Source organism: Chlorocebus sabaeus, chromosome 20, assembly GCF_047675955.1.
Source record: "Chlorocebus sabaeus isolate Y175 chromosome 20, mChlSab1.0.hap1, whole genome shotgun sequence".
Classification (NCBI taxonomy): domain Eukaryota; kingdom Metazoa; phylum Chordata; class Mammalia; order Primates; family Cercopithecidae; genus Chlorocebus; species Chlorocebus sabaeus.
The window spans coordinates 46,991,008-47,013,820 of record NC_132923.1 but is presented as its reverse complement, the minus strand read 5'-3'; the positions used below and the strand labels follow the sequence as shown (position 1 = coordinate 47,013,820).

General features: G+C 40.2%; 1 protein-coding gene across 8 annotated transcripts in view; it reads left to right on the top strand.

The window, feature by feature from the left end:
• LRRC8D (leucine rich repeat containing 8 VRAC subunit D) overlaps nt 1-19,343 on the top strand; it is a 116,812-nt gene extending 97,469 nt beyond the window's left edge. For all 8 annotated transcript variants that reach the window (XM_007978021.3, XM_038002725.2, XM_007978022.3 and 5 more), the window contains one exon: nt 16,410-19,343. In XM_007978021.3, the coding sequence (XP_007976212.3) occupies nt 16,412-18,988 (2,577 nt within the window). In that variant the 5' untranslated portion in view covers nt 16,410-16,411 and the 3' untranslated portion in view covers nt 18,989-19,343. The remainder of the gene's footprint in view (nt 1-16,409) is intronic.
• The last annotated feature ends 3,470 nt before the right edge of the window (nt 19,344-22,813 follow it).

Genomic DNA, 22,813 nt, shown 5'->3' with positions numbered 1-22,813 from the left:
TGTACCTTGTCACAGTTGGATTTTATTTCCATTTCACTGATAAGGAAAGTGAAGGCCCAAGTTTACACAGTGATGTGAAACACTACCTGTGTTCCTATTTTACAGGTAAAAGGTGGAAATAGGGGTGAAAACTCAAGCAAGCTAACTCCTTAAGCCACATTCTTATCCAGTATACTACCAACTTAAGAATTGAGGCCAGGCATGGTGGCCCAAGCCTGTAATCCCAGCGCTTTGGGAGGCTGAGAGAGGCGGATCACGAGGTCAGGAGATCGAGACCATCCTGGCTAACCTGGGGAAACCCCGTCTCTACTAAAAAATACAAAAAACTAGCCAGGCGAGGTGGCGGGCACCTGTAGTCCCAGCTACTTGGGAGGCTGAGGCAGGAGAATGGCATAAACCCGGGAGGCGGAGCTTGCAGTGAGCTGAGTTCCAGCCACCGCACTCCAGCCTGGGCAACAGAGCGAGACTCCGTCTCAAAAAAAAAAAAAAAAAATTGAATTTCTAGTTTAAATTAGCTCCATAATAGAGACTCTAGGCTATATGTGTATAAATTATTCCACGTTAGATATCTTTATACAGGTGTAAACTATTTGCCCCAATTATCCCATAAATCTATCCATTTTACTCAATACCTTTTCTACCACTCACAACCTAGTTTTAAATACGTACATATATTCTTCGCCTGGAGTCAAGCAATAACTGCTTTCCTGATCTTACATCTTCCCTCACTAACCTGTATGCTAAGCCTAGAGTAATCTTTTAAAAGGCACAAATTTAATTTTCATCAACTTCCAATCTGCAGCTAAAAACACACCAGTGACTTAAAACTGCCCTTAGTTTGATGACATCAAAATAAGCTTCTAAGCATCATCTCACACTGCATGTTCCTGTGACTCTTCAAGCTTTGGGCACTAGCCTTCTTTCAATTCTTTGTTCCCTGTCTCCACAGGGCCTTTGCACATTCTGGGCCACCATACCCCTATACTGTTTCTTCACACCTCCCTTCCATCATGATTTCCTCAGAAAATTCCTCTCTGATCTTGCCAACTGGAGGAAACACCCCATTATGCACTTTCGTAGTACCATGCAACCAGGGGAAGGTCCAAGCTTCCTGGGATCTGAAATTTATGCAATTTGAGGGGCTGTCTTTAAGAAAAATACATAAAATTAGAGATACAAATATAAGTACAGGGCCTTGGTTGCGGTCAGTGTGAGGATAGGGTCCTGACCTTTAACCTTCTTTCACTGCATGGCAAATCTGCCTCAGCCTGTACCTCTTGTTGGTAGCTCTTCACATTGATGATTTAATTTATATACGCAACTAGGTGAATATTTCTTTCCGCTGCACTATGCACTGTGTGAGAGAGGAAATATGTCTGAATTTACTCCCCAAGCTTTCTCCAGGAATTTGCATAGTGTTAACACTTGAGTATACAGTATATATTTCGTAGGTAAAGGAATAAATGAGCAAATGAATAATTAAAAGAAGATTTAGAGTTAATGGTTATAATGCCTTGTAAAATTGGCTGAATTTTTTGGAACCCAAAGCCAAGTAGAGAACATCTGGGTTCCATGGCTCATACCATTTCATCATGAAAGACAAACTTCTCAGTACCAGGTGGTAAAGATGAATGCTGATAGGGTTATTTATATAAAGCACCTTATTCCACACAATGAATAATAACCAGCAGTTGTTATTCAGTGCTTACCATGTGCCAGGTACTTGCTCAACACTTGCACATGGTATTCTGCCTTAACACATATGGCATTCACCACTAACTCCAGGGTTACTCTCAGTTAGAATTTCTGCCTCCACTGAGGGCAGAAAACCCCATGCAGGACAAGGAAAAGGAGGCCTGAGGTGCTGGCACCTTCAGTGTCTCAAGGGTCCTCCCTCTCTAGAGCTCCTTCCTCTCTGCGGTTTTATATCACCTGTTATGTGCTAAAATGGTGTTTACTTGCCACTGCCCCAGAGATCATACTGGCTTATCACCTGCCCTCTGCTAGGAATTAGTTCTTGGTATTATCTTCTAGTGAGGGTATGCCCAAGCTTACCTTTGTCTTTGTTTTCCTGTAGAGTGCTTAATTACTAGCCAGACTGCATGCAGGTGGTCTATCGGAATGACTTAGCATCAGAATGACCTGTTAAAAAGAGTTCTAATACGTTGCCCAGCTGGACATTGAAAAATGCCTGTCAAAGTTGATCATTTTGACTTTGGTATAATTAATAGTGACCTTTTCTCACTGCCAGTATTTGGTTCAGGTTGGGTGCATTCTGAGCACCCTTCTGGAATGCTGTACAGTTGTGAGTGATTCATTCTGTTAACAAACCTTTATTAAGTGCCTAATCTGTGCTGTGCCCTGAGGATATGCAGATAAAAGAAACTGTCCTCGCCTTAGGTGGACGCATGGAAACCCAAGAGGAGGTAGAAAGGGAGACAGACAGAACTGACAGTTCTGCAAATGTCATGAGCAGCCATCGTCTGACTTTGCATTCATTTCTGGTCCTACTGGCTAGAATCTTCTAATAAACTACCAAGTAATCCTTTTAACTCAGTAAGCTACCTATCCAAGGATTAGAATTTGTATCTGAGTATTTTTCTCTCATACTGACTTTGAGAACTTTTTGAGGGTTAGTGAGGTAAGCATCCAGGGCAAGGTACTCAGGTACTTTTTCCAGTAATCTGTACCAAACCAGGAATAAGGACTGACAGGCTCCAAGCTGTCTATCACCAGAGCACATATTTATGGATTTATGATCAGAAGGTCTTTTGGTCCCAAAAAATAATTGGAAAAGAATGTGGCAACTTCCTGGGACCATGGAAAGCTGCTTGGTTGTCAGGGATATGCTATGCCAGGTATATGCTAGAAGAAATACTATTAAATGTCAGTAAACTTAAAAGGAAAATGGTCAAGTTTAATCTAAGATGTCCATTTTGCAGATGGAAAGAAGCAGGAAATTTAAAAATGCAAGCAAAACTCCCAATAGAAATCCTACTAACTGTCTCATAAACTGGATGAAGTTAGGCGATAAAGTTGAACCAAATTCTTCACTCAGTTTGGGATGACTTTCTCTGGAGCCTTTATTAAGGTCTCTTAGCTGCCAGACTCTGTTTTAGGGACTAATGAAACTATTGTCATTATCCCTTGCTCTTTTTATGCTTCCTCTAAGTTGCTTTCTCAGTAAGGACAGCTTTTGATTTTTTAAAAAATTATTTCCCTTTTTAATCCCCAGAACCCTATAGCAAAAACTCCATAATTATTTGTTAGTTTCTAGTAGAGGGTACACTAAGCGGGGTCTATAGATACTGAAGCTCTTGTGAAATTCTGCTGGCCTGAGTTCATGATTTAAGAGAATGCTGGTGATAGCCTATAGAAGAAACTGAGATTGTATGAAATAAAATGTGGAAGCCATTGATTTTAGAGCCTGTTTTTTATTGTTCTGTGAATAACATCTCATTTGTAATCCCTCAAACGTGGGCCTTGACTTTTAGAATTGAGAGCTAGAAGTAAAACAAATTCACAGCAGTGTACTAACACATTTTTGTTAATTCCTAAGATACTTTGCTTTAGACCTATTAACATATTTAGAGTTCTGTTCCTTAGCTCTGAAGCAAATTTGCTCTGTGAATAGCACTACACTAGGGAGAAATCCTAAAAGAGACACTAAAATGTAATTTGTGTAAAGTTCTTTTTATATTTCACAAGTTATGAATTTTCTATAGTCTTGTTCTTTTAGGTGTTAAATGGATTTATAAAAAGCTTTTGGTGGTTAGCAAAATGGATGGTTTTTGCCCAATGTGAAATCTGAGATTGATCAGTTTTATATAAGGAGTGTTTCTTAAAACCTTGAGATTTTTTCCATAAAAAAATTATTTCCGTTATTTTTGAGATATCTAAACCAAAATAGCATTAGAAAGGAACTATTTTTAAAAGTTTAATTTCTTATCATAATCTTTTAAGAGGGAGTGACACTAGTGACTTACTTTTCATTTCTGTATAGAGTTATATCAGCTATCGAATATTTTGTATACTTGTAATACCCATAACTATTAACACTTAAATAATACAGTAATACAGAGGCCTATTGGAAAAAAACTAAATCATCCTTTTTCCCCTATTGCTTCTGAAGCATTTGTTATTTTCTTTAACCATACAAATTTTTGACATCTGATTTGGGTGTGGTGTGTGAGTATCTGTGTGTATATACACATATATGCTTACGTGTTTGTTGAGTGTTGAGAAAGACTTATTGTAGAGAGGTTGTAGCTCGTTATAAACTGTAATTTGTTCTCATTTGATTTATTTCAATGAAAGATTTGAGAATTTGATCCTCAGAAGTCTCTTGCATGTTCTCCCATTTGCCCAGGTTGACCAAGAGGGCTGACTTTTTTACCTGCAGAAAGAAAGTGAAAGTTGGTATTTGATTGGGTAGTTAATTCATGCCTACATGGAAAATTACAGACCAGATGTGGTGGCCCATGCCTGTAATCCCAACACTTTGGGAGGCCAAGGCGGGTGAATCACTTGAGTCCAGGAGTTCAAGACCAGCCTGGGCAACATGGTGAAACCCTGTCCCTACTAAAAATACAAAGAATTAGCTGGGCTACTGCAGAGGCTGAGGTGGGAGAATCACTTGAGCCCAGGAGGTTAAGGCTGCAGTGAGCCAAGATCACACCACTGCACTCTAGCATGGACAACTGGAGTGAGATCCTATTTCAAAAAAAAAAAAAAAAAAAAGTTATAATTGAGTATTATATTGATTATATTAAGCCATTTGCTGCTTTATACATTAAACTCTTATTTAAATAATATTTCAAAGCCATTTGGCTTCCTTCTTTTAATAGGGGTACTAAGACCTCCTAGTGCAGGTAAACTTTTAAAGTTATTTTTATTTTTATGTTTTTTTTTTTTTTTTTTTTTTTTTGAGAGAGAGTCTTGCTCTGTTGCCCAGGTTGGAGTGCAATGGCACAATCTCAGCTCACTGCAACCTCTGCCTCCCAGGTTCAAGCAATTCTCCTTCCTCAGCCTCCTGAGTAGCTGGGATTCCAGGCACCTGCCACCCAGCTAATTTTTATATTTTTAGTAGAGTCAGGGTTTCACCATGTTGGTCAGGCTGGTCTCGAACTCATGACCTCAGGTGATCTGTCCGCCTCAGCCTTCCCAGTGCTGGGATTACAGGCGTGAGCCACTGCACCCGGCCAACTTTTAAAGTTTTAATTTAGGTGATTATATTCTGTTTTAATGCTAGGATTTTCTTGTATTGCTCATAACAATCTCATAAATATGTTTTCCAGCAGTCACCAAGCTACCCACATTTACTCTGGCTAAGAAATGTGAACAAAGAGCAGGATTTGAATCCAGGTCTCTTGGGCATTGGAGTTGTGCTCTTTATAGTACCATTTGCCACCTCTTCATTTAACTAATTTTTTTTTTGTTTTTGGAGATGGAGTTTTGCTCTTGTTGCCCAGGCTGGAGTGCAATGGGGCAATCTTGGCTCACTGAAACCTCTGCCTCCCGGGTGTAAGCTATTCTCATACTTCAGCCTCCCAATAGCTGGGATTACAGGAACTTGCCACCACGCCTGGCTGATTTTTTGTATTTTTAGTAGAGACGGGATTTCATCATGTTGGCCAGGCTGGTCTCGGGCTCCTGACCTCAGGTGATGCACCTGCCTTGGCCTCCCAAAGTGCTGGGATTACAAGCATGAGCCACTGCGTCTGGCCAATAATTTTAATTTAAACACATCTAAAAGAATAAATAAAATTGAATGCCAAATGTTTATCATCGGTCATTTATTCTAGGATTACTCTATGTATACGGTGCTACATGCTAGTTCAAAAATTCAACGAATTGCCCTAGTCATCTTCAGTTAAAGATTAAGACAGACTTTTCTCCTCAATGATTCTTTTTTTTCTTTCTAAAATTCAGATTCAGTAAACATCTTTGGGGACTTACTTTGTGCCAGACCCTAAACCAGGTGTTCCTAATACATTACACTATGAGGTGGTTTTTATTATTAAGATTTTACAGAGGAGGCATGAATGTTAGAGAGGTAATAATATAAGCAATCTTTTAAAAACATACTTGAACTTAGAATGTAGTCTAGCATGAATAGCTACAATAGGCCACAACCATATCTACCTTCACTATCCTATTTCTGTTGAAAGGCAGTTTAGGCAGTAAAAATAAACACAGGTTGAGATCTGGTTTATTTATTTAACAGCTTTATGGAGATAAAATTTACATACCATACAATTTACCCATTTGAAGTATATAATTCAGTGTTTTTTAGTGTAACCACAGGATTGCCCAACGACTGTGTCTTCTGATTTTTAAACTGTTATTGATTTTTTTTGTTACTACTAACCATACATTTGAATAAGAAAACAGGATCATCATTCTAAAAAAATTTAGAGTCAACCCTGTTATTTTCAGATTTAGTTTTTTTCAACCAAAGTCCAATAACTTTGCCTTTTCAGTTCTAATACAAAAAGCTTCCTTGACTTCCACGAGAAATGTTTCCTTGCAGGAATGTTAAACTGATTTTCATGTGTACCATTGACCAAGAGAAGCTTTGGAATGTGAAATCCACTTCCACATAATGTAATTATTTAAGTCTTTCGCAATAGTCATACTATAAAAGAGAAATCAAAGAATATATGCAGTTAATACTTAATAAATATGCCGTTCTCAAGTTAAAAAACAAAAATCCCTTGATAACCATTTATAGCCATTCTGAGTTCTGATTCACTAAGGAGATCAAACCTCAAGATATGGATAGGATGCAGAGAAACCAGGTGCTGATCTCTTCTCTCATTGGCTTAACTTCACATTAGAAAGAATCATATTGTTATGATGGTCATACTTCCCAAAGCAATATTTAGATCTGGTGCTATTCCTATCAAACTACCAGTGTCATTTTTCACAGAATTAGAAAAAAACTATTCTAAAATTCACATGGAACCCAAAAAAAGCCAAATCGCCAAAGCAGTCCTAAACAAAAAGAACAAAGCTGGAGATATCACACTACGTGACTTCAAACTATACTACAAGACTATAGTAACCAAAACAGCATGGTACTGATACAAAAGTAGACACACATACCACTGGAACAGGACAGGGAGTCCACAAAATTACACACATACAACCATCTGATATTTGTGACAAAGTCGACAGTAACAAACAATGGGAAATGGACTCCCTATTCAATAAATGGTGCTGGGATAACTGGCTAGCCATATGAAGAAGATTGAAACTGGACCCCTTGCTTTCACCATATACAAAAACTAACTCAAGATGGATTAAAGGCTTAAATGTAAGACCTAAAACAATAAAAACTGTAGGAAAAAACCTAAAAGATACTACTCTGGTTGTTGGTCTTGGCAAAGAATTTATGACTAAGTCCCCAAAGGCACTTGCAACAAAAACAAAAATTGACAAGTGGGACCTAGTTAAACTGAAGAGCTTCTTCACAGCAAATTAAACTATCAACAGTTAACAGACAGCATACAGAATGGGAGAAAATATTTGCAAACTATGCATCTGACAAAGGTCTAATATCCAGAATCTATAAGGAACTTAAATCCACAAGCAAAAAACAATCCCATTAAAAAATGAGCAAAGGACATGAACAAACACTTCTCAAAAGAAAACATACATGCGGCCAACAAATATATTAAAAAATGCTCATCCTCACTAATCGTTAGAGAAATGCAAATCAAAAAGACAGTGAGATACCCTCTCACACCAGAATGGCTATTATTAAAAAGTCAGAAAACGCCAGATGCTGGCAAGGTTGCAGAGAAAAGAGAACGCTTATGCACTGCTTGTAGGGATGTAAATTAGTTCAGCCACTGTGGAAAGCAGTGTGGAGATTTCTCAGAAGAGTTAAAACAGAACTGTAATTGAACCCAGCAATCTCTATTGTGTATATACCCAAAGGAAAACAAATCATTCTACAAAAAAGACGTGTACTTGTATGTTCATTGCAGCACTGTTCACAGTAGCAAAGACATGGAATCAACCAAGATGTCCGTCGACAGTGGACTGGATTTTTATATGGTACATATATACCATGGAATACTATGCAACCATAAAAAGGAATGAATCATGTTTTTTGCAGCAACATGGATGCAGCTGCAGGCCATTATCCTAGGCAAAGTAAGGCAGGAACGTAAAACCAAATGCCACATGTTCTCACTTACAAGTGGGAGCTAAACACTGGATACACATGGATACAAAGATGGGAACAATAGACACAGGGGTCTGCTTAATGGGGGAGGGAAAGGAGGGGGGTTGGGTTGGAAGGCTCCCTGTTAGGTGCTATGCTCATTACCTTGATCAGGAGTCCCCAACCCCTGGGCCACAGGCTGCTACTGATCCATAGCCTGTTAGGAACCTGGCTGCACAGCACAGCGGAGCTTCATCTGTGTTTACAGCCATTCCCTATTGCTCACATTACCGCGTGAGCTCTGCCTCTTGTCAGATCAGCAGCAGCATTCGATTCTCATAGGAGCATGAACTCTATTGTGAACTGTGAATTCAAGGGATCTAGGTTCTGCTATCCCTGTGATAATCTAATGCCTGATGATCTGTCACTGTCTCCCATCACTCTCAGATGGGACTGTCTAATTGCAGGAAAAGCTCAGGGATCGCACTGATTCTACATTATGGTGAGTTGTATAATTATTTCATTATATATTACAGTGTAATAATAGAAATAAAGTGCATAACAAATGTGATGCACTTGAGTTAGCCCGAAACCATCCCCCTCCCCCATCCGTGGAAAAATTGTCTTCCATGAAACCAGTCCTTGGTGCCAAAAAGGTTGGGGACTGCTGACCTTGGTGATGGGATCATTCATACACCAAGCTTCAGCAACTAGTTTACCCATGTTACAAACCTGAACCTAAAATAAGTCACTTGAAGATCATAATGTAGTTAATATACTATATTATATAAATATGTGTTCAATATACTTGATACACATACACACTCAGTATATATGAAAACCTACTTTTGTTTTCAAATTGCTTGTTCATCTTTAATTCAGTTGATGGTTGAAATACCCCCCTGGTAGGAAGGGCATATGTCATTATCCCCATTTTTGGTGGGTAAAATGGTATAACAGATGCATTAATTCTAAGTCCTGTGGCTGACATTGCTGAAAAGTACTGGTTTTCTGCCATATGGCCTGGGCACTTTCTTAAGCCTGTAGTTAACATCTATGCTTTGGTTTCCATACTTTGGCTTACCCATGAGATGTGATATTTGTACAGGCATATACTAGACCAATAACTGGGATAGCATTAAAATTATTTGTAGTTTCTCTAGCACATCATTTATCTCATGCTATGCCTTTGCCCTTGCTATTTCTTCAGTCAAAATTGTTTTCCCTCCTCTCCCCACCACCTCATGTCTCACCCTTCCTTCATCTCTCAGCTCAAAACCACACCTCTGTGAAGTTCTCCCAGTAACTACATGCAGACTTGGGCTTGCCCCATCCTGTGCATCTGCTATACTTTGTATTAACTTCATATTACCTTGTATTAAGGTCAGAGCAATGCCCTCACTACTAGGTTGGTGCAACTTTTGCCATTAAAAGTAGTGGCAAAAACCACAATCACTTTCACACCAACCTAATATGTTGTAATTGTACCCTTATTTCTTATCATCCTGCATTAGACTGGGATCTCCTTGAGGGCAAGGATCTATATTAGATCATCTCTGCATTCCCCTCCATGGTGCTAGGCACAGGGCTGGTGGCTTTCTTGAATTCCTAGTGAATGTCAGGAAGGGATGGTGGTGATTACATAATTTCATTGCTTTGTCACCTTTAAGCCAAGGACAACAGTGAGGAGTTTCCTCCTTCAATAGCCAACCCTTAGCCAATAACACAGCCATTGGATGATCTGTGGTAGAGAAAAATATTTAGAGATGAAAGATTCTGTTAGCTCTCTCACTTAATTAGCTCAGAGAGGTCATTTAAGCTTTTTGAGCCTCAGGTTTCCTCATACTGTTGGGCAGTAGTAATGCCTAGACCACTGGGTTATTATGAAAATAAATAGAGATCTTGTATAGGAAAGTAGTTTGCAAACTGAAAAGCACTGCAAACATGAGAAATAAAGAAGAAAAGGTAATCTGGTAGGAAGAACATGTGCTTTGGCCTTAGGTGGGATTTTCAGTCCAGACTCTGCTACTAATTATTTAATGTCCACAACTTCTGTGAGTCTATTTCTTCCCCTCTCAAGGGTAAATAACAACACTTTGGCTGCTTAGAGTAATATTGTGAAGGTTAAATAGGATTCAGGCAATGTTCCACTGTGTTCCACCTCAACTTTTTCCACCCAGAACTTTCAGATATTGTATGTTCCTACCTCTGCACCTTCTTTTCTATGGCAGAATCAGTCCTTCGTACTCCAGGGAAAGCAGGCACCTACTCTCAGGCTGGGGAAATAAATAGTGAGGGGAGATCACCAGAGGAAGAGACAGGCTTCCCTGGCATGTAATCCCAGCCAGCAGGGATGTGCCTTGGGGCAGGGCGGAGGCACAGCCTCAATGTCATGTCACAGCACATTCCTAGGACAGCTGTTTCTGTGGCAACTTCTTTTACCATTTCCTTTGAAACTTTTTATTGAAGTGAAAGTGTACATACCAAAAACATTTTATTGAAGTGGAAGCCTGAGTGTACAGATCACATTTTATAAATTGAACACACCCGTGTAACCAGATCATTCATTCTTCTTGTTGCCTAGTATTCTATTTTGTAAATATACCACATCTTTTTTTTTTTATTCTACAGTTGATAGGCATTTGGATAGCTTACAATTTAGAGCTAATACAAATGGTGCTGCTATGAGCATTCTCATACATGTTTTTGGATGCATATATACCCGTGTTTCTTACAGGTATATACCTAGCAGTGGAATTGCAGGATCATAGAGTGTGCTTATGCTCAATTTTAGTAGATAATACTAAAACATTTCCCAGAGTTTCCCAACATTGACACACTCACCAGCAGTATTTGCGTTCCAGTTGCTCCAGCATCCCCACCGGCACTTAGTATTATCTGTCATTTTAATTTTAGGAATTCTAGTGGATTTCATAATTTCATACAACATTTGGAAATAGAGCCACTCTCTTAGCCCCCAAAAGCTTAAACTTTTGTACATTTATTTTCCGGAATGTGCTCTGTATAAAACTGGGAAGTTGTACCAGATGTAAAGCTCCTAGTACAGTGCTTGCCACATGGAAGGAAAATGACAAGTGATAGCCACTATTACTGTCACCATTATCATCATCACTAAATGCCATCTGTGTTCTTCAAGGGTGAGAGTAGGGCATGGTGGATTACAAAGGTGAATAAGACATATTCTCTGCCTACAAGGAGCTCAAGATCTAGTGGAAGAGATCGAGATTAGAAACAGATTTTGTTTTTGTTTTTGAGGCAGAGTCTTGCTCTGTTGCCCAGGCTGGAGTGCTGTGGCACGATCTCGCCTCACTGCAACCTCTGCTACCTGGGTTCAAGCAGTTCTTCCTGCCTCAGCCTCCTGAGTAGCTGGGATTATAGGCGCCTGGCACCAAGCCCCACTAATTTTTGTATTTTTAGTAGAGATGGGGTTTTGCCATGTTGGCCAGGCTGGTCTCAAACTCCTGACCTCAGGTGATCTGTTCACCTCGGCCTCCCAAAGTGCTGGGATTACAGACGTGAGCCACCATGCCTGGCCTACCAACAGATTATTATTAGACAATATGATGGCAATTTGAAGGAAAAGGTAGTGCTTGAGCTAGCACTTATTGAGGAAAAGTTCAATAGAAAGAAAAAAGAGAAATGGGCTGGAGAAAACAGCAAGGGCACAAAACTTCTGGTGGGGGGTGGCAGAGTAGACAATGTGCTGGAAGAGAGGAGCTCATCTGAGGTTGGAGTGGTCGTGTGCTGTCTGTTATTCAGTGTTACCTTTCTTGCAGGGAGTCTGGGGCCAGAGCTGGTGACAGCGTGTGAAGTTACAGTACTCTGTACTCTGTTGCTGTGCCCACTGCCACTACCTTTGAATTTTTCTTTTCCCACTGGGAAGGTGGACAGCCTCTTCTATTTCGTGGGATCAAAGCCTGTCCTGAGTACAAGGTGCTTGAAAACTACCATTGACACTTCAACAGCTGCAAAATAACACTGGCTGCAAGGATCCAACAATGTCTCTGCTGTATGGTCCTTTAACTCTTTATTTTTATGCTGAGACCTGGCTTAGAGTGTTCATTCTTGCATAGATCAAGGTTGCTTTGTGGTAGCAATTCAGTTTAATAACATGCTCCTCTGCCCAATACCATCTGCAGATGTTAATAAATGTTCTCAAGGAATTTTTAGGATGCTGAAGATGATGATCAAGATCTCAAAATCATTTCATTGACTGAGCACCTACTATGTGTCAGGCATTGGATACATAGGACAAAGAAGGAAGTTGGACATAGTGCATGTCTTCATTGAATTGGTAATCCAGTGGGCGATCAGACAAGTAAATACAGTGTGATAAGAGCTGTGATGGGCGAAGGTACAGAGTTCTGTGAGAACACATCGAAGAAGCACCTCACCCATACTAGGGGATCAGGGAAAGCTTTCTGGAAAAGGCTGCAGAAACCTGATAGCCTGGTGAAGGAGGAGTAGGGAGGAAGTAATCAAGGCAGAGGAAACAAAGTGTTGGAGAGGCTGAACACAAGGGAAGAATGGCTTGTTAGAGAAACTGGCAGAAGTTACTGGCCTAGAACAGAGAGAGCCTGGAGAGTTTTTACCAAGGGACCCACGGCAAGATGGAAAAGGGATTAAAGGAGGTAAAGACTGGCAGCAGAAATACCAGTTGTGATAATCATGGTGTAAAAGACAAATAACCAATGTCCTCAGTACACTGACTTTCAAAATTCACTTCTCTCTCAATCCGCCACCCCAGACGTCCTGGTCTCCCTAGAACCAAATACAACTACAGTCACATGTCACTTAATAGGGATACCTTCTGAAAAAATGTGGTGTTAGGCAATTTCATTGTTGCATGAATATCAGAGTGTACTTACACAAAGCTAGATGATGTGTGTGTGTATATGCATGTATGTATGTATTCATATGGAAAACCAAATTCCCAACATCATTACTGAATATCAGTCCTTTCCCCTACTTCAGGAGTCTCCAGTCCCCAGGCTGCAGACTGGTACCTGTCGAGGGCTGTTAGGAACTGGGCTGCATGGCAGTAGGTGAGCGGCGGGAGAGTGAGCATTACTGCCTGAGCTCCACTTTGTGTCAGATCAGCAGCAGCATTAGATTCTCATAGTAGCTTGAACCCTATTGTGAGCTCCACATGTGAGGGATCTAGGTTGTGCACACCTTATGAGAATCTAATGCCTGATGATCCAGCCAAGATGGAACAATTTCATCCCAAAACCATCTCTCCCCGTGACGCCCATTTGTGGAAAAATTGCCTTCTACAAAACTTGTCTGTGGTGCCAAAAAGGTTGAGGACCGCTGCCCTACTTGATCTGTAATGCCAGTGTTTAGTGCTCTATATCAGGTTTTTATGTACTTCATTATAAAATGGAGTCTTGCTCTGTCACCCAGGCTGGAGTGCAGTGGCGTGATGTCGTCTCACTGCAACCTCCTTCCTCCTCCCGGGTTCAAGCAATTCTGCCTCAGCCTCCCAAGTAGCTGGGATTATAAGTGTGCACCACTATGCCTGCTAAATTTTTGCATTTTTAGTAGAGATGGGGTTTCACCATATTGGCCAGGCTGGTTTCAAACTCCTGCCTCAAATGATCCACCCACCTCGGCCTCCCAAAGTGCTGGGATTATAGGCATGAGCCACCATCTTGTATCTTATGGGGCCACCATCATATATGCAGTCCATTGTTGACCAAAACACCATTATGCAGTTCATGACTCTATTTAAAAAGTAAAGAAAAATCCTATTTGAAGGAAATATTACATGCAAAAAAAAAAAATCTATTGTTCCTATTACTCATGCAGATGGCCCTTTAAAGCCATGGTCCCCAGGTATGACTGTTATGTTCTTTGCCAGAAGTAAACCTGTGCAAGGTGTACTCTCTAGTTTCTGTACATGAAGTAAGAGTCATTCTGTATAACCTGCAGCTTGATGCTGTGTTTTGTGCATTCTAGATAGGAACTGAAGAGCTCAAAATGACATGAGGTTGAGCTGTTTCTCATTTAGTTTAGCTTGCCATGATTCCAGTAGCCTTTCTTCCTGCTTACCCAAGCCATTCATGAAAGCAAAACCTACACAAGATACAGGGGCTCAGAATAAAAGGGGTTCAAGTGGGCATGTTATCTCCCACTTCCCCAACTAAGGTACAAATGGTTATTTTTCTTTTTTTCACTTCCTTGGTAATTTTTTTTTTACAAACACTGGATACCAGGCATTTCATACTTAAGCCCTGAAGTCTGGGAATGTGATTTCTAACAATTTTATGTTTGGAGTTCTTAGGCCTATGTTTACCTGCTTACATAAGAGGTATTTCGCTTACAAAACTAACTACAGATGTGATCATTGCTGTAGTATTCATCATATTTTATTAAGAAATATTATGTACCTGCTCTGTGCAGTACTAGGTATGTGGAAGGTTTTTAGACAAATAAATAAACAAATAAATAAGACCTGGTCCCTGCTTTCAGAAACTTAATTTAAAACAGAGCAGAATCAAAATACTAATGCCTTTTGCATTGTGTCATCCAAGGAAGACACGAACAATCAGTCACAGCACTGTTTCCTACTGAAACCAGAATCAGCCTCAAAATCCTCCTCAACACAACATTCCAGACAACCCATAAATAGATAATTCATCTTCCTGGCCGGGCGCGGTGGCTCATGCCTGTAATCCCAGCACTTTGGGAGGCTGAGGTGGGCAGATCACAAGATCAGGAGTTCGAGACCAGCCTGGCCAATATGGTGAAACCCTGTCTCTACTGAAAATACAAAAATTAGCCAGGCATGGTAGATGCCTGTAGTCCCAGCTACTCGGGAGGCTAAGGCAGGAGAATCGCTTGAACCATGGAGGCAGAGGTAGCATTGAGCTGAGATCGCACCACTGCACTCTAGCCTGGGCGACATAAATAAATAAAAATAAAACATTAAAAATTCATCTTCCATCCTTAATTTAAAAAAAATAGATGCATTCCCAAAAATCTTGGGTACTTGCCTTGGTTTTTATTGCTTTGTCTTTTGCTAGTTTTTAAAGAAATAACATGATTTATTTCTTTAAAAAAGACAAAGCAATATGAATATGAAAACCCAAGAACCTCCCAAGTAAACAACATATGGTAATGTAGTTTTTCAAGAAGTTGAAACTTGAAACATTCAGTTCATGTACATAATTAGAGAAGCCATTCCCATTACTTGCCACTATAAACACTGTTTTTCTTGGTTACTTCTAGGATGATTGCCCTCGTACTTTATTATTTGTATAAACTAGTTTCAGTGCTATAAAGCTACCAGCTGATAGTGAATAATCACATTTTCAAGTTTCCTGGCGCCGAGGCTTCATTCGTGGCTGCTCGGGTCACCTGCTTTGGTAGAGATCATGTGTCTTCCTGGTGCTGACTTATTCAGCATCACCATCATTGATTATTTCATGGCCACCTGAGTCTTGAGCTGTCTTCTCAATCCACATGCTTTCCATAGGACTGCATCAAAGGCCAGAGTTTCAGCTGTATATATCGATAAATCAAAGTGTGTATAGTAAAACTCCTCCTAAACGCTAGACCCTTAATTTCAACTGTTTATGGACACTTCCACCAGAGTGATTGGAGCTAACATAAACATCTAACAAACAGTTGTGGCCAGAGGGTGTGCTAAGAGTGTCACAATCATTACTTAATTTAACCTTTCCAACAGCCCTTAGAAGTTTTCATCCCTGTTATACAGATGGGAAATACAAGGCTTAAGGAATCACACCATTAGTAAGTGTTAGAACTAAGTCTGGAACATAAGACTATCCAGAGTTTAACGGTATTTAATGGTATACACAGACCCTTCAATTTTGGCTTCTACAAAGTAAGAGTCATCCTACTCCTCGACCTCCAAATTTCAGTCTTAACCTTAAATGAGTCCACAACAAATGCCATCCTGCTGTCATATCCTCCTTCAAGGTCCACTAAGTAACCACTATGGACTTGGTGCAGTCTGTCATTATTTCTTACCTAGAATGCAATTCTTACTCATTCTTTCCCTCTTCCTTGCACTAGGAGAGAAAAGCTATATATTCCCCTTTTAGTTTATTTTCTACTACATTTATATTGGATAAAAATGTAGGACCTGAATGAGAAAACTTTAGTTTGGAGCAGGCATAGGGTTTTTCTCATTTACTCTTTTCACTTGCATCTCTAGAATAATGTATTTTGTCTTCTTGTTTTCTAGGAATGTTTACCCTTGCGGAAGTTGCATCACTTAATGACATTCAGCCAACTTACCGAATCCTGAAACCATGGTGGGATGTGTTTATGGATTACCTGGCTGTTGTTATGTTAATGGTAGCCATCTTTGCAGGAACCATGCAACTTACCAAAGATCAGGTGGTCTGTTTGCCAGTATTGCCATCTCCTGTAAATTCAAAGGCACATACATCACCAGGAAATGCCGAGGTCACCACCAACATCCCGAAGATGGAAGCAGCCACCAACCAAGACCAAGATGGGCGGACAACAAATGACATTTCCTTTGGGACATCTGCTGTGACACCTGACATACCTCTCAGAGCCACATATCCTCGCACAGATTTCGCACTTCCAAGTCAGGAGGCAAAGAAAGAGAAGAAAGATCCAACAGGTCGAAAAACAAACTTGGATTTTCAGCAATATGTATTTATTAATCAGATGTGTTACCATGTGGCCCTTCCGTGGTATTCTAAGTACTTTCCATACCTTGCTCTTATACATACTATTATTCTCATGGTCAGTAGCAACTTTTGGTTCAAATATCCCAAAACATGCTCAAAAGTAGAACATTTTGTTTCAATATTAGGAAAGTGCTTTGAATCCCCTTGGACTACAAAAGCGTTGTCTGAGACAGCATGCGAAGACTCAGAGGAAAACAAGCAGAGAATAACAGGTGCCCAGACTCTACCAAAGCATGTGTCTACCAGCAGTGATGAAGGGAGCCCCAGTGCCAGTACACCAATGATCAATAAAACTGGCTTTAAATTTTCAGCTGAGAAACCTGTGATTGAAGTTCCCAGCATGACCATCCTAGATAAAAAGGATGGAGAGCAGGCCAAAGCCCTGTTTGAGAAAGTGAGGAAGTTCCGTGCCCATGTGGAAGATAGTGACTTGATCTATAAACTCTATGTCGTCCAAACAGTTATCAAAACAGCCAAGTTCATTTTTATTCTCTGCTATACAGCGAACTTTGTCAACGCAATCAGCTTTGAACATGTCTGCAAGCCCAAAGTTGAGCATCTGACTGGTTATGAGGTATTTGAGTGCACCCACAATATGGCTTACATGTTGAAAAAGCTGCTCATCAGTTACATATCCATTATTTGTGTTTATGGCTTTATCTGCCTCTACACTCTCTTCTGGTTATTCAGGATACCTTTGAAGGAATATTCTTTCGAAAAAGTCAGAGAAGAGAGCAGTTTTAGTGACATTCCAGATGTCAAAAATGATTTTGCGTTCCTTCTCCACATGGTGGACCAGTATGACCAGCTATATTCCAAGCGTTTTGGTGTGTTCTTGTCAGAAGTTAGTGAAAATAAACTTAGGGAAATTAGTTTGAACCATGAGTGGACATTTGAAAAACTCAGGCAGCACGTTTCACGCAATGCCCAGGACAAGCAGGAGTTGCATCTGTTCATGCTGTCGGGGGTGCCCGATGCTGTCTTTGACCTCACAGACCTGGATGTGCTAAAGCTTGAACTAATTCCAGAAGCTAAAATTCCTGCTAAGATTTCTCAAATGACTAACCTCCAAGAGCTCCACCTCTGCCACTGCCCTGCAAAAGTTGAACAGACTGCTTTTAGCTTTCTGCGTGATCACTTGAGATGCCTTCACGTGAAGTTCACCGATGTGGCTGAAATTCCTGCCTGGGTGTATTTGCTCAAAAACCTTCGAGAGTTGTACTTAATAGGCAATTTGAACTCTGAAAACAACAAGATGATAGGACTTGAATCTCTCCGAGAGTTGCGGCACCTTAAGATTCTCCACGTGAAGAGCAATTTGACCAAAGTTCCCTCCAACATTACAGATGTGGCTCCACATCTTACAAAGTTAGTCATTCATAATGACGGCACTAAACTCTTGGTACTGAACAGCCTTAAGAAAATGATGAATGTCGCCGAGCTGGAACTCCAGAACTGTGAACTGGAGAGAATTCCACATGCTATTTTCAGCCTCTCTAATTTACAGGAACTGGATTTAAAGTCAAATAACATTCGCACAATTGAGGAAATCATCAGTTTCCAGCATTTAAAACGACTGACTTGTTTAAAATTATGGCATAACAAGATTGTTACTATTCCTCCCTCTATTACCCATGTCAAAAACTTGGAGTCACTTTATTTCTCTAACAACAAGCTCGAATCCTTACCAGTGGCAGTATTTAGTTTACAGAAACTCAGATGCTTAGATGTGAGCTACAACAACATTTCAATGATTCCAATAGAAATAGGATTGCTTCAGAACCTGCAGCATTTGCATATCACTGGGAACAAAGTGGACAGTCTGCCAAAACAATTGTTTAAATGCATAAAGTTGAGGACTTTGAATCTGGGACAAAACTGCATCACCTCACTCCCAGAGAAAGTTGGTCAGCTCTCCCAGCTCACTCAGCTGGAGCTGAAGGGGAACTGCTTGGACCGCCTGCCAGCCCAGCTGGGCCAGTGTCGGATGCTCAAGAAAAGCGGGCTTGTTGTGGAAGATCACCTTTTTGACACCCTGCCACTCGAAGTCAAAGAGGCATTGAATCAAGACATAAATATTCCCTTTGCAAATGGGATTTAAACTAAGAGAATACGTGCACAGCGATGTGCAGGAACAACTTCCTAGATTGCAAGTGCTCACGTACAAGTTATTACAAGATAATGCATTTTAGGAGTAGATACATCTTTTAAAATAAAACAGAGAGGATGCATAGAAGGCTGATAGAAGACATAACTGAATGTTCAACGTTTGTAGGGTTTTAATTCATTCATTTCCAAATCTTTTTTTTTTTCTTTTGGGGAAAGGGAAGGAAAAATTATAATCACTAATCTTGGTTATTTTTAAATTGTTTGTAACTTGGATGCTGCCGCTACTGAATGTTTACAAATTGCTTGCCTGCTAAAGTAAATGATTAAATTGACATTTTCTTACTATATCACCTTTTTTGAGGGGTCTTAATTTACTTTGCTTAATTGGTGCAGTATTGCTTTAACTAAAGACAGATACATCAAGTCCAAACTTGTAAATTTAGATTTGCTAAAATACTGATTGATTTCCTGTTTAAATTTAAAGTGCCTCAAGTAAGCACTCCTCACAATAGTTGACTGGTACTGCTGCTCCTGAGCACCTCGTGTCATAGATTTTATACTCTTACAGACTTGGAATGCAGTAGAGGTATGTGGATTGTTAGGGGTTTTGTTTTTTAAGAATAAGTAACAAGAAATAACACATTTCTTAATAGCTTTTTTGACATAGTTTGGAGTTCTGATTATATGGTACATTTTTCTGCCAATAACATAGGGTTGCCAATAAATAGAAAATGTTTTCTAAAAATAAATTTTATTACAACAAAGTAAAAATTTTAATGACTTATTAACAAAAACTCCAATATCACCACCATTTGGAAGATAACACAGAATCACAAGTATCATTTAATTTCTTGCCCTTTTCGGTGTTGTTCTGGTGTTGGTGGGAAAATAATAGGAAATGTAGTTCATTGGGTAGGGAAACTCTTAACTGTCCCTATCTTAGTGACAAGCTGTATGTTCTATGTTTGCGTGCAGCTAGGAGGAGTCATAGCCAGACAAATGCTAGGAGAATACACTTTTTAGATAATGATTTCCTTCTTTAACTGATCAGTATCTAATCAATGTCAGAAAAATCAATCTCAGAAAAATCAAAAAAATTCCCTGCCAGATGTTTCATAGGCTTCCTACAGGACTCTTTTCAAGAGAATAGAACAGTTTGGCACTCTGACAAAGCAGTGTCCTCTCGCTACAAAACTGGACTCACTTAAACACTGGACTTTTGTCACTTCTAAGCACAACTTGAAGGATTTTGCAGAGAATGGGCAAAGATGGACTCATATCTTTCCTCCCCAGAACTGAACTCTAAGAGTGCTCGTCTGTGGCCAATGGAGGTGAATCTTGGCCTGCAGTAGAACCTGTGAATGCTCTGAGAAGTATTCTCACAAATAGAAAAGGCTGCAGCCCCTGTAGCTGAGTTAGGAATTGATGCAGGCTTTGGCACCCTGGCCATTCCTTCTCCTCAAAGGCTTGAGGTAGGGGGCTAGCTTATTAAACATTTTTTAAGTTTAAGTTTGAATAATCAGACAAAAAGCAGTGGCATATTTTCAGTACAGCAAATTCTCTTCTATGCATCTTCCAGTTGTCTCAGCATTCATTAATGTATTCACTAGTATTAATGATGTACCTTGGTGCCTTTCTAATACAAGGAACTAGGGATTCAGTGTTGGAATAAGTTCTGGCCACATGGAGGTTTATCTAGTAAAGTAGAGAGATAAAAATTATGTAAATAATAGAAGTGTTTAATTACAATTATAGAAGGTGTAGGTCAGGTGCAGTGACTCACACCTATAATCCCAGCACTTTGAGAGGCTGAGGCAGGAGGATGGCTTGAGCCCGGGAGTTTGAGACCAGCCTGGGCAACATAGCAATACCCCATCTCTACAAAAAAGTTTAAAAATTAGCTGGGCATGGTAGCATGCACTTGTAGTCCCAGCTACTTGGGAAGCTGAGGTGGGAGGATCACTTGGGCCCAGGAGTTCGAGGCTGCAGTGAGTTATGATCGTGCCATTGTACTCCAACCTGGTGACAGAGCAAGACCTTGCCTCAAACCAAAAAAAGGTGTACAAAATCTGTGTAAATGAATAATGGCGGGGATGGAGTGAACTTAAAGAAGAGCTTCAGGGAAGTTTTGTACTTGTAAATGGTCCTGAACATTTCCCTTCCACCAGCCATGTGGGGCACTGTTCTCCCTGCTTGGTAATGCCACCACCTGAAATTAGCACAGTATTTTTAGAAGGATGCCACTCCATCTTAGTTGTGAGATAAGGAGTCCAGATCGTAGGATCTTTGCTTTTAGGACTGGAAAACTTGTCTTCCCTTTTTGAAAACAAAACAAAACACCTTATTGAAGTATAACTGGCATATAAAAGGCCCTACATATGTAAAGCCTTTACATATATACCTTAAATGTGGTAGCAAACTACATCTCAATGAGCTGCCTTTCTTAAAACAAGTGTATGTTGTTTTTGAAGGGCAGGTGTGGCAGGACGCCACAGTTCACTTTGCTTTTCAGAGAAGAGCCATTCTGTAGGGACCACAGTCTATGAGATAATCCCTAAATTTGGCCACTGGCAGCTCTGCCCATAGGCTCCTGTTTCCTAAACACTACTTAGGGTTCAGTCACTTAGAACTGGTTGGTGTTAGATGCCTTCAAACAGTATCAAGGGGTACCTCTTCTCTTACCCAAATTGCTGTTGACTATCAGCCCTTACTGATTTCCTTGAACTCTGAAAAGTTTAGGGTCAGTTGATTTAAATGCCACATTCCATGCCACTGTTTGCAAATAGGAATACTCTAAAAGAGAGTTCCTGAGAAATGCTGACTCATTTAACAGACTTTAAATATACTGAGTTTTGATGCCTCAACAACAGAAAAAGAGTTGTGAGCCCAAATAGACTGTCAACCTATGTGTCCTCTTGAATTTATGTTGGCGTCGCTTGGACCAGACATGGGAGAAAAACAAGTTAGTATGTATAAGATTTGGCTTAATATTTTCATATCTTCCCATGAAGTCCCTTGAGCAATCTGAAAAAGAGTATTTAAAGTCTGTTTTTAAATATGCCATATCTGGGTGAGTCTCACAAAGTCTGAAAGAACTTGGTTTACTTGTGGCTGTTTAATTTTTTCTCACTAGCAGTCAGTTGGCTTGACAAAGAGGATTGACTTTTTTAAGGGTTCAGAAAGATGAGCCGAAATTGTCACAGGGACCTCATTCTTAGTAGTACAGATTTAGTAATTTAATAGTAGGCAGGAAGAGTTCATTCTATAATTCATGGCCGGCAAAGTCCTGACTGTTTGACGTTTTTTTAATATAAAGAAAGAAGTCATATTCTTTCTTAATATCTGTAATACTTTCTCTGTCTCTCCTGGTCTCTACTTCAACCAGTAACCAAACTCTCTAAGTTGCTGATGGCAGCAAACTCCAAAGTGCCCTTGAGGCCAACGCCCAATAGTTATTTCCATTCACCTTGTTGAATAAAAGCCAGAGTACTGTCCTCTTGCTAAGATTTCTGGCAGCACTTGCGTCAGTAATTCATTCCAATAAAATGGTCCCTTTATCAACTGAATCCCCAAACAAAGGCTGTACTAACAAAAAGCTCCTTTCATGAAAAAAAGAAGGGGGGAAAAAAGAGCAAGCCCCTGGAAACCAGTTTTCAAAAGTCTTCTAACTTGTGACTGCAACACGAAGAAGTGGCCCCATCTGATCCTGGCCAGCTGCGGCTCTCTTAAAGCACGGGCTCCGGGTATTCAAGGTGGTATCCGCTGGGGCACAGGGAAGGCTGAAGCCAAGGGGGCAGAAGAGCAGCAGGCCAGGAAC